Genomic DNA, 12491 nt, shown 5'->3' with positions numbered 1-12491 from the left:
ATCTATGTACTGTTATTTGTTTTCATAATTTTCATTGAAACAAACGGAAATAGTCAGAAATTCCGATAAATACCGTTGTCATGTGCGTGATTTTGCGTCAGTCATGGCGTCAACCAGAACGGTAACTTTGACAATTTCTGTTGAAAATATCAAATCATTGCAATGTATCTATTTTTAATTCGCTAATTCTTCCTACGATTCTCTTCCCATGCATATTCTGAAAATGTTGAGCCAATATCTTGAACGAATAGACGAATGGATAGCTCAAAATAGGAGAATATGCTACTTGGTGTAAAATCTGAATTTTGCTTTGTTTACATTTCAACCATATGCAGTTTTTCGAGCACAGCGTTCGTTTTCACACATAACTTATTTTGCTTGATTTCATCTAGCCACTCTGTATTGAGGACAAAGACCACTGGTCATTTGATTCTAAAATGTATGAGGAATTCAAGGATGTATGTATCGCAGCTAAGTTTGAAGTATACGTGATGTTACAGGCGTCTCATAACCGGTGTACCTGAAACGTGATTTTGTAAACACTATCCAATATGGCGGAAAGTTCACTTCGGCGTTCGTGTTTTCGTTTTTTCCAAAACATTCTAAACGATTCTAGGGTTATCGGAGACGTTTTGGAATGATCATTGGTGATTTCATAAAAGACAGATACCCGTGATCACTAATATGCTCTTGTTGAAATTCATTTCTCCGAGTAAATATCCGAAATTTAGATTTCAAAACATGCTGTAAATAACGCCGTGAGTGGGGATTTAGTAATGTGTAAAAAATGGCGACATTTACGATGTACCTAATTTTCAGAGGTCATGTTCAGTGAGGGTTGTAGAGGAGGGACATATATGTCCCTGTGGCATCCAGGGGGTTCAAACAAACAAACAAACAAACAAACAAACCACTTGGTCCTGGAGGCTTGATTCTGGTGATCCGAATGGCAATACATACGGTGTTGACAGCTGTATCCATATGAACAGTGGTTGATACTCATCTTTTCCTCAATTATTAACATGAATAAAGTAAGGAAACTCGGAGTACATCGAGTGAGTAAACATGACACTGAAGAAGACGCTTTAACATCAATCACACAAAAATACATTTTCAGACCCTCAAATAAAGCCTGCTTTTCACACTTATATACAACATATAATGTGGACATGCAGATATAAATTAGATTAAGAATTAACTATGTATAGAATATGAAATACACGCATTGCGTCACTTCAAATTAGCGGTATTAACTAATATTTCGAAACTGAGAGTTATCTCCCTTCCGTTAGTGCCGCCTGTTGCCTAGCTACCGATCTCAGTAAAGCGACGCCATTTTGTCTTGCTTCATCTGCTGTGTCTCTCCTTTGTCAATCTATAATCTACCTTGGATATTGAGCATCGCTTGAGTTTTTCAAGATGCAGTCAAGTGGTTATGTTCAAGGTACCAATGCATCACAGTTTTATGATGATTTTGTTTCACCTTACTGTTATATACTGTAATACAGCATCGATGTATTTCGGTGACCGCCAGGTTGATGCCTATCTGTAAGGTCTCTACATCATTGATCAACGTGTTTTAAAGATATTTTAAACGCGTTTCTTGTCTTTTTTATATATTCTTGGTACTTAAAATCCTACAATGGCCAATCCTGACCAAAGTGAGGTGCACAGATAATTCTGAAGAAAGAAATAAATACATACAACTGATACGAACGTAACGTATACTTACAAGCTTACCTTCTTTTTTTTTATCACAATTAACCTATGACTTTACATAAATAGTGAAGCGCAGACAATACAACTGTTACGAACGTGTATAAGATAGGCCTATACGGTATATACTTACAAGCTTTCGTTTTTAATCACAATTACTTTACAGTGTAAATAAGAGTGTGCATGTTATATTTATTTTCACTTCTCCCCACACAGAGATGATGTTTCACCAGGCTTTCACCCCTGCTGCCACTCCTGTCCCACGTCGAGTATGTGTGCTAGGGTTGTAGAACATAACCAACTTTTACAACAGATCCTTGTCTAAATCTCAGTGTGTCAAAGTGTTGATGTTCCATAACCTACTGTATGCCACTTTCCTAACTAAAGATACACCACACCCTACCTATCACTAGTATCAGTATCACGTTTGTCTCATCATTTCTCTCTTTCCACTTCCCTCCCCACCAGCGTCCGTGTGTGTACCACCCTGAACCCCTGTCCACCCTCCCCACCTCCTACACCTCTGTCCCCGACCCAGCCCCTGTCTCTGTTTCTGTCAACATCACCGGCCACGTCATTATGGTTGACACCGACTTTGTGGAGATCGATCTCGGCCGTGAGGAAGACACACAATCCCTCCCACCCCAGTCCTTCCTGAGAGCCTTGCTGTCCCGCTTCATCCGTCTGGTCAAGAGAGTCTTCACCTTCAACAAAAACGACGCTTAAAGTGATAATTTGTAACAATCTGAGAAGTCCCCTTTCCTCTTTTTTTATGGACACTTTAGCAAATTAGTTATCATTCCCATTTGGTTGTTCTTTCATTAGCATGATTAGTAAATTTTGTTGTTGTTCAAATTGTTGTTGGTTGCTTTATTCTATTATTAGTGAAGGAGCCTCCTTATGTATGGAACAAACTCAAACATAACCTGAAGCTACGAGTCACATTACACAATTCTGCATTCTGATTCTACATTTGTAGATCTCCTTAGGTCTGTGACAACTTGGCGAATATCGTATGCAATAGTTACAACAATAGGTTTAACAAGTTACTCGAACCAGAAATCGAACCTTGATCAGGGTGTGACGAGCGAACACTAACTGCTGTGCCATCCTTCAGTCAATCTGTTTTCAGATTTGCCAGTTTTAAATGTTCAAATATTATAGAACACTAAATGAAAACCCCTCAAAAGATTACTAGCCGAGTGTGTGTAATTATATATGGAATAAAAAAATATATAATGTGAGCTCAGCAATTTGTTTGTTCAAACCTGAGGACAATTATTTCCCCCACCCCAAATTCAAACACGTGTTTAAAATAGGGATGGTAAGAACATGAATAGGGATGTATCAGGAAAGTTTTTGAAGAGAAGTCCTAACTCAGTAGACTATGGGCCATAAGACCTGGACATGATTTTCAGCACCTGTCTCCCTGGTCTTGAAACAAAAATGTATTTAATGTGCTCTTGATGCTGATTTTGTGGAAAATCACAGGCCATGTTATTATGGTTGCTCGATAACAGTATGCTATGAAGTTCTCAAACGATTTCTTACCAAAACAGGCCTAGGCTTCCTAACATTGAATTGAATTTGGTGAAACAGGTCAATAATATACTGGTATACTTTATACCTGCAGAACTAATTACAGTTTACAGGATAATTATGATAATAATTTGTGTACTGTACCATCAAAATTCAATTCGGAAATATTTAGGAAATATTTCTTCCTTGCTAATTATTTCCTAGCTTTCATAACTTACCTATGAATAAATTGATTCAATCTTTGTGATGGTCATGACAATATTATGGTTGACACTAACTTGAGACTGACTTATTTGAGATTTTGGCAGTGAAGAAGAAACAGAAACCCTCCCAGCCGTCCTTCCTGAGAAGCACGATGTCCCGTCCCGTGTCATCCGAGTGGTCAAAAGCGCCTTCACCTCCAGCAAAAACGTTTAATGAAAGCTTTCCTTGGAACAAGTTCCAGGATATTTTGTTGGGTTCATGAACTTTTCATCTTGTTAATTATTTCCATATGGTTTCAGTTGTATAAATAAATGTTTTTGTTGTTCAAACTGTTTTTTGCTGTTATATTTTATCAATGTTAGTGCCGCCTAAATTATCAAAAGCATGAATAACATCCTAAAAAGATGCTACAGAATTCTGGTTCTTGTCTAGTAGTAAGTCTAGGTTAGATCTAATAACCAAATAGGTTTATACATCATGAGGTATAGATTAGCGCATCTTTTGATATTGTATGCACAATCATTGAAGTTTTTTTTTATGAAATAACATCAAGAATGAATTCTGCCTCTGAGGACAGGGATGATTTTGAAATGACTAAAGTGCTTGACAATAGGGCTGGGACGAGTCCAAATTTACTACCCGGGTACCCACCCCCTATAACCCGACCCTACCCGGGTACCCACTGTAAGTCTCAGGAGATGTCACAAAATGTCCGATTGGCAAAACGTATTAAGATACATGTATTGAACAACCTTGCATTCATACACTAAAGTTTTAACTTTATTCCACCATATGAAAAATCAGAAGGAATGGGTTCATATTCAGAAAGAAATGTGAACATTAGTGACTTGTAGTGTAACCATAGATAATTTTTTCATTAAACAATATATCACGTGACTAACCACGGGTCCGGGTAGTCCTGTGGGTACCCGGATCCTACTCAGTACCCAGCTGACCCGGGTACCCAAGTTACCCATCCCAGCCCTACTTGACAAACCTAGCCTGACTGTAACTATTGAATCACAATTCTTTATTAATAGAATGCGACCAGACCATAGTGACACTTCTGATGGAATGTCTACATTAAAGAAGGTTTTTCGCCATTCCAAATGAACCCTGTAGGAAACTAGGATTTCCACAGAGTATAATAGGTCCTTGGTATCCATTGCTGGCCATAAGAGCCAAAAAACAAGATTCTTGCTCATGCTTTCAGTCACTGGTTTGTGTGATCATGACTTGATATCATATACAAGCCGGCGTGATACAGCTTACTTCCGTGTGGTCACAGATATCAATGTATATTTTCAGTTTACGAGAGTAAATAATATGAGACATTTGCAACACTGTTCATCCTCTATAGTTTCTGCTTTGAAAAACTTGAAGCTTCTGTCATAGCTCTCAAAAGTGACAATTTTCCTATTCTTTGGCCATACTTAGTTTTTGTTGATTTTTTGTTTTGTTTGTTCTTTAACGCTGCACTCACCAATATTCCAGCTATATGACGTAAGGTGTATGACGTATGTAAATAATGGAGTCTGGACAAGACAATCCAGTGATTGACATCATGAGCATCGATCAACGCAATTGGCATACAAAGACATGCATCAACCAAGTCAGCAATCCTGACCACCCGATCCTCGTTAGTTGCCTCTTGAACGCTTGTTTGTTTGTTGTTTATGCCGCACTCAGCAATATTCCAGCTATATGACAGCCGTCTGTAAACAATCCAGTCTGGACCAGACAATCCAGTGATTGACATGATGAGCATCGATCCACGAAATTGGGATACGATGACATGCATCAACAAGGTCAGCGAGCCTGACCACCCGATCCCTTTTGTCGCCTTTTACGACAAGCATAGTCGCCTTTTACGGCAAGCATGGGTTGCTGAGGATCTATTCTACCCCGGATCTCCTCTTGAAAGCAAAGTAGCCTCTTACTGCAAGCATCAGTTGCTGAAGACTAGTTCTAACCTGGATCTTCATATTAGATGTTACCTGACATACTCCTTTATAATGTTTATGAACCTCCAGTGTAACATTTCCTGCAGTGTTAGTTTTGTTCTTTCCAATCTCAAATCTTGATATATCCATTTGATACCATTACATATTTTACTATGCATCGGCATGCAAAGAGATCCTGATCTCGTTAGTCGCCTCGTACGACAAGCATATTCTTCTTTTACGGCAAGCATGGGTTGCTGAAGACCTATTCTACCCCGGATCTTCATGGGTCCAGATTACATTGAATCCATGCATATACAAACATGTACTATCAACACAAGCATTTGTAGTGCACATGCACGAAAGCACTATCACAACTTACTGTCGTCTAAATGAAAATCCAACTCTTCTGAAAAAATTGTTTTCTATCTAATGGCTGTAGATGAGATTTCTCTTAAAAAGATGTCACCATTAGATGATTTCACTCATTAGTGGTATGTGGGGCAGCCAATTGGCTGAATCACTCGCTCGTTAGCCTGAACAACTTGGTTCCATTATTTCTAATATGGGTATACAGCGGTAGAAAGTAACAGTTTAAGTGATATAACTTATAATGATAACATATAGCAAACCCCTTAAAAATGGAAAATTTCTACTAATCCTTTGGATACCTTAACTATTGGGCAGTTTGGCAAGGACCACAGGATTAGTGCCAATTTCTAACGCTGGGTATGTCAGACAAGTAGGCTATATCAACTCCTACTAAAATGCACTGAAAGGCCAAAGAAAGTAGCCACCAATTTTGAGGACTAATAAAGTAAAAATTTCATTCGGTAAATATTAAACATGTTTAATTCATAGACAAAACAGACTCTTACAGGATCACATGACCAATTGTGTCTCACAAGCAACAACCTATCACTGTTTCATTGAAGGTGATGAAAGATGGCTGGATCTTGAACAGAAGTTCAACAAAAACTACTGATTAGTAGTTTTCAGCTCAACAATGTCATCTTAGAAAGTCTATCAGCATCTTAAATGTAAAGGGTAAAGTCTGTGAAAGTGATCTTCACATCCTCTACATTATCCAACAAAGTTTCGGTTACAACAATTACATCAAATTTGTTCACATATTTGACAAAGTCCTTATCTGTTAACTCATATATTATGCCTGAGACATTCCAGAAGAGAAAGTTAGTGAAGCTATTATTACTGTCGCTTCTCTCACTTGATGGGTTCTCTTGATGAGCAGTAAAATCAGCGTATAGGCCCTGGCCACACCCCTATCTCTGCCTCCCTACTGCTGACCTCTGTGACCTCGAGCGCGTCTCTCATCCTGTTGTCTTTCCTCTCTCTCACCCTCTGTGCCTCCAGATATGCTTTCCTGTGCAGCTTGGGGGCACGGGTGGCCCAGTCGGCTAAGGCGCCGCGATTCGCTGTGCAGAGTTGCGTCCCTTGGACACGCCAGAAACCTATTATCGTCGGTTCGAATCCCGGTTCACCCCAATTATGTTCTAGGTTTGTCAGCACCATACCCCGTGCTCGTGGGTTTCACCGAAGTGGTAAACGTCTTAGACCTGCGTCAATTCGGGCTTTCCTCCCACATTAAGCTGACACGCCGTGATATAACTGGATTAATGGTAAAAGCGGCGTTAACACAACTCACTCACTCACTCACTCACGCACTCCTGCGCTGCTTCATCTTTTCTAGTATCTCTCCTCTCTTCGGCTTCCCTCACTAATTTCCCTTCTCTGTAGTAGAACCGTGTGTCTGGTTTGTCTGTTCTGCATTTGAGTAATTCCTGTCTCTGATTCAAAGTCAAGTCATTAGAGATGTCATATCCTTTACCTTTAAGGACGATCCACATTGACACAGCTTGCATTTTATCGTCCCAGTGCAGCATCTTCACGATAAGATTTATTAGGCTTCTTCGTCGGCATACGATGTGCACGTTTCTACATCTCTGGAATTGAGCGGGGGAATTTCTTCTCTATCTTCAGTACTTCCAGAACTTTCTCCTTACACACCATATATGATTCATGTTGTAATTCAGGCACTCCATATAATATTACATTATTTTTCCTGTTTCAGCGTTCTTGGATTCATAGTTGCGTTATTATAAATTCACAAGGTTTTGAGGGAATTGTTCGATAAGCATAACTTAAAAGTTGGGTGGGCCAAGTCGCCTAGGGCGCCGCGATTTGCTGTGCAGAGTTGCATCCCTTTGGCACGCCTATGATTGTGGGTTCGAATCCCGGTTCGCCCCGATTTTGTTTCTAGCTTTGTTAGCATCATACCCGTGCTCGTGGGTTTCACCGAAGTGGTAAACGCCTGAGACCTCCATTACTTAGGGCCTTCCTCCCACGTTAAGCTGACATGCAGCGATATAACTTGAATACTGATATAAGCTGCGTTAAACCCAACTCACACTCACTCACTTAGAAGTTGACGGATGACAATGTACACACAATTTATGGATAACAACTTCTTTATTTTACTGTAACATCGACGTTTCGGTATAGATCCTTATACAGTTGTCAAGCAAGGCTGAATAATGAACATGGTACAAAATATATATAGAAGGTGGAGGATTAACAGTAACAAACAATTGTAACATGAAAGAGATAAACATGAGTAAGTTAAATAATACACATGATAAGGAAGCCAATGAGACAGGATAAGTATACATAGGAGGGGTCGCTATTGCTAGATGAGTTCACAGTAGGCGGATAGGATGAAATGGCCTTGATCTCTGTTGATTGATGGTTGTGGCGGCGAATGTGGACTGCTTCTCTTAGTTTGCTTTTTGTGAAGTCCTGGAGTTGTTGGAGAGGATTTGGGCGGTTCATGTTGTGATTAGGGCAGTTGCTGATGTGGTCCGAATGGTTGACTTACTGTCGGATTTGATGGTTGAAGTTTTGTGCTCTTTGATTCTGGTGTTGATGGGGCGGGATGTTTCACCTACATAGGATTGCCCCTCATCACCAGCCGCCTCCTCAAACAGCAATCCAATATTGACCCCGACTTCGCCAGATCCACCAGCCTCAATTCTCTAAGAAGGGTAACGGCAGAATCAAGCCAAACACCAAGAACCTAAAGGTGTAGTTTATAAAATTGACTGTAACTGGACAATCCTATGAAGGGAAAACATCCCGCCCTATAACCGTTTGCATTCATCTAGCACCCCAACATTTCCAAAAAGAATACACGAAAAAAAGATTCAATAATTGTATCCTTTTCCTGTTCACAAATCTTAAAGTGGACACTCATATATTAATTCGACTATGAATTAATTAGTCATAGAATATCAAATAAACGTAACGCCACATCAAATTAGCGGTATTAACTTATACTTTGAAACTGAGAGTTATCTCCCTTCCGTTGGTGCCGATCGTTGCCAAGCTACCGATATCAGCAAAACGACGCCATTTTATGTTGCCGCATTTGCTGTCTCTTTGTTTTCAATCTATAACCTGCCTTGGATTTTGAGCATCGCTTGAGTTTTTAAACATGCAGTCAAGTAGTTACGTTCAAGGTACCAATGTGTCACAGTTTCATGATGATTACGTTTCACCGTGTGGTTATATAATCGGTTACCTTCAGGTTGAAGCCAAGGTCTCATCACTAAGGTCTATAACAAGGCCTATAGAAATCTCAACGTTCTTCAACGTTTCTCAAGATATACTAAACCCGTTTCCTCGCATTTTATATTTCTTCTATGTACTTCAATTTCTTCAATGGCCAATGCTTACATAAATAGTGATTTTGTCCTGCCCCAGGTGAAAAGCACACTAACAAATAGAACGAAATAAATAAATACAACAGAGACAAACGTGTATAGATATATATAGACCTATATGGTATATACTTACAAGCTTACGTTTTTAATTACAATGACTTTACAGTGTAAATAAGAGTGTGCATGTTTTATTTATTTTCACTTCTCCCCCACACAGAGAGGATGTTTCACCAGGCTTTCACCCCTGCTGCCACTCCTGTCCCACGTCGAGTAGGTGTGCTAGGGTTGTAGAAACAGAATATGACTAACTTTTACAACAGATCCTTGTCTAAATCTCAGTGTGTCAAAGTGTTGATGTTCCATAACCTACTGTATTACCACTTTCCTAACTAAAGATACACCACACCCTACCTATCACTAATATCAGTATCACGTTTGTCTCATCATTTCTCTCTTTCCACTTCCCTCCCCACCAGCGTCCTTGTGTGTACCACCCTGAACCCCTGTCCACCCTCCCCACCTCCTACACCTCTGTCCCCGACCCAGCCCCTGTCTCTGTTTCTGTCAACATCACCGGCCACGTCATTATGGTTGACACCGACTTTGTGGAGATAGATCTCGGCCGTGAGGAAGACACACAACCCCTCCCAACCCAGTCCTTCCTGAGAGCCTTGCTGTCCCGTTTCATCAGTCTGGTCAAGAGAGTCTTCACCTCCAACAAAAACGACGCATAAAGTGACATTTTTGTAACAATCTGAGAAGTCACCTTTCCTTTTTTGTTGTATGGACACTTTGGCAAATTAGTTATCATTCCCATTTGGTTGTTCTTTCATTGGCATGATTAGTAAATTTTGTTGTTGTTCAAATTGTTGTTGGTTGCTTTATTCTATTGTTAGTGTAGGAGCCTCCTTACGTATGGAACAAACTCAAACATAACCTGAAGCTACGAGTCACATTACACAATTCTGCATTCTGATTCTACATTTGTAGATCTCCTTAGGTCTGTGACAACTTGGCGAATATCATATGCAATAGTTAAATATCGTAGTCCAATAATAGGTTTCACAAATTACTCATGTTAGAAATCGAACCTTTTGGTCAGGGTGTGACGAGCGAACACTAACTACTGTGCCACCCTTCAGCCAATCTGTTTTCAGATTTGCCAGTTTAAATATGTTCAAATTTCATAGAACACTCAATAATAACCCCTCAAAGATTTATTAGCCGAGTGTTTATATATACTAGTATATATATGGAATTAAAATATATATAATGCGAGCTCAGCAATTTAGTTGAGGACAATTATTTCCCCAAAAAAACTTCGAACATTGTGTTTAAAAGAGGGATAGTAAGAACCTGAATAGGGATGTATCAGGAAAGTGTTCGAAGAGAAGTCCTAACTCGGTAGACTATGGGCCATAAGACCTGGACATGATTTTCAGCACCTGTCTCCCTGGTCTTGAAACAAAATTGTATTTAATGTGCTCTTGATGCTGATTTTGTGGAACATCACAGGCCATGTTATTACAGTTTCTCGGTAACAGCATGCTATGAAGTTCTCAAACAATTTCTTACCAAAACAGGCTTCCTAACATTGAATTGAATTTGGTGAAACAGGTCAATAATATACTGGTATACTATATATCTGCAGAACTAATTACAGTTTACAGGATAATAATGATAATAATTTGTGTACTGTACCATCCAAATACAATTCGGAAATATTTAGGAAATATTTCTTCCTTGCTAATTATTTCCTAGCTTTCATAACTCATAAATAAATGTATACAATCTTTGTGATGGTCATGACAATAATATGGTTGACATTAACTTGAGACTGACTTATTTGAGATTTTGGCAGTGAGGAAGAAACACAAATCCTCCCAGCCGTCCTTCCTGAGAGCCATGATGTCCCGTGTCATCCGAGTGGTCAAAAGAGTCTTCACCTCCAGCAACAACGTTTAAAGCTTTCTTTGGAACAAGTTCCAGGATATTTTGTTGGATTCATTCACTTTTTGTCTTGTTAATTATTTCCATATGGTTTCAGTTGTATAAATAAATGTTTTTGTTGTTCAAACTGTTGTTTGCTGTTATATTTTATCAATGTTAGTGCCTCCTAAATTATCAAAAGCGTGAATAACATCCTAAAACGATGCTATAGAACTTTGGTTCTTGTCTGGCAGTCAGTCTAGATCTAACAACCAAATAGGTTTATACATCATGAGGTATAGATTAGCGCATCTTTTGATATTGTATGCACAATCATTGAAGTTTTTTTTTATGAAATAACATCAAGAATGAATTCTGCCTCTGAGGACAGGGATGATTTTGAAATGACTAAAGTGCTTGACAATAGGGCTGGGACGAGTCCAAATTTACTACCCGGGTACCCACCCCCTATAACCCAACCCTACCCGGGTACCCACTGTAAGTCTCAGGAGATGTCACAAAATGTCCGAATGGGAACATTTTTAGCATAGCCCTGGCAAAACGTATTAAGATACATGTATTGAACAATCTGGTCATTCATACACTAAAGTTTTAACTTTATTCAACCATATGAAAAATCAGAAGGAATGGGTTCATATTCAGAAAGAAATGCGAACATTAGTGACTTGTAGGGTAACCATAGATAATTTTTTCATTAAACAATATATCACGTGACTAACCATGGGTCCGGGTAGTCCTGTGGGTACCCGGATCCTACTCAGTACCCACCTGACCCGGGTACCCAAGTTACCCATCTCAGCCCTACTTGACAAACCTAGCCTGACAGTAACTATTGAATCACAATTCTTTATTAATAGAATGCGACCAGACCATAATGACACTTCTAATGGAATGTCTACATTAAAGAAGGTTTTTCGCCATTCCAAATGAACCCTGTAGGAAACTAGGAATTCCACAGAGTAGAATAGGTCCTTGGTATCCATTGCTGGCCATAAGAGCCAAAAACAAGATTCTTGCTCATGCTTTCAGTCACTGGTTTGTGTGATCATGACTTGATATCATATACAAGCCGGCGTGATCCAGCTTACTTCCGTGTGGTCACAGATATCAATGTATATTTTCAGTTAACGAGAGTAAATAATATGAGACATTTGCAACACTGTTCATCCTCAATAGTTTCTGCTTTGAAAAACTTGAAGCTTCTGTCATAGCTATCACAAGTGACAATTGTCCTATCTAACATTTTATTGAAAAAAGTCAATATCCATTGGCCATACTTAGTTTTTGTTGATTTTTTGTTTTGTTTGTTCTTTAACGCCGCACTCACCAATATTCCAGCTATATGACGTAAGGTATATGACGTATGTAAATAATCGAGTCTGGACAAGACAATCCAGTG

At 39.2% G+C, this 12491-nt stretch overlaps 1 protein-coding gene across 5 annotated transcripts; it reads left to right on the top strand.

The window, feature by feature from the left end:
• Window positions 1-909: 909 nt before the first annotated feature.
• Window positions 910-11219, top strand: LOC124142089. 5 transcript variants are annotated; one of them, XM_046510359.2, is made up of 3 exons: window positions 910-1444; window positions 9360-9412; window positions 9619-11219. In XM_046510359.2, exons 1-3 carry the CDS (start codon window positions 1420-1422, stop codon window positions 9874-9876), a joined length of 336 nt encoding a protein of 111 aa, XP_046366315.2. In that variant the 5' UTR covers window positions 910-1419; the 3' UTR covers window positions 9877-11219. The 5 variants fall into 5 exon arrangements, 2 of the variants coding, with proteins under 2 accessions (XP_046366315.2, XP_046366314.2); XM_046510358.2 differs by lacking the exon at window positions 910-1444 and adding an exon at window positions 8802-8938; XR_006862134.2 differs by lacking the exons at window positions 9360-9412; window positions 9619-11219 and adding an exon at window positions 3564-3788.
• Window positions 11220-12491: the final 1272 nt, after the last annotated feature.

This window comes from Haliotis rufescens, unplaced genomic scaffold, assembly GCF_023055435.1.
Source record: "Haliotis rufescens isolate VD_foot unplaced genomic scaffold, xgHalRufe1.0.p SCAF_38, whole genome shotgun sequence".
Taxonomy (NCBI): Eukaryota; Metazoa; Mollusca; class Gastropoda; order Lepetellida; family Haliotidae; genus Haliotis; species Haliotis rufescens.
This window is presented reverse-complemented; position numbering and strand designations above follow the sequence as displayed.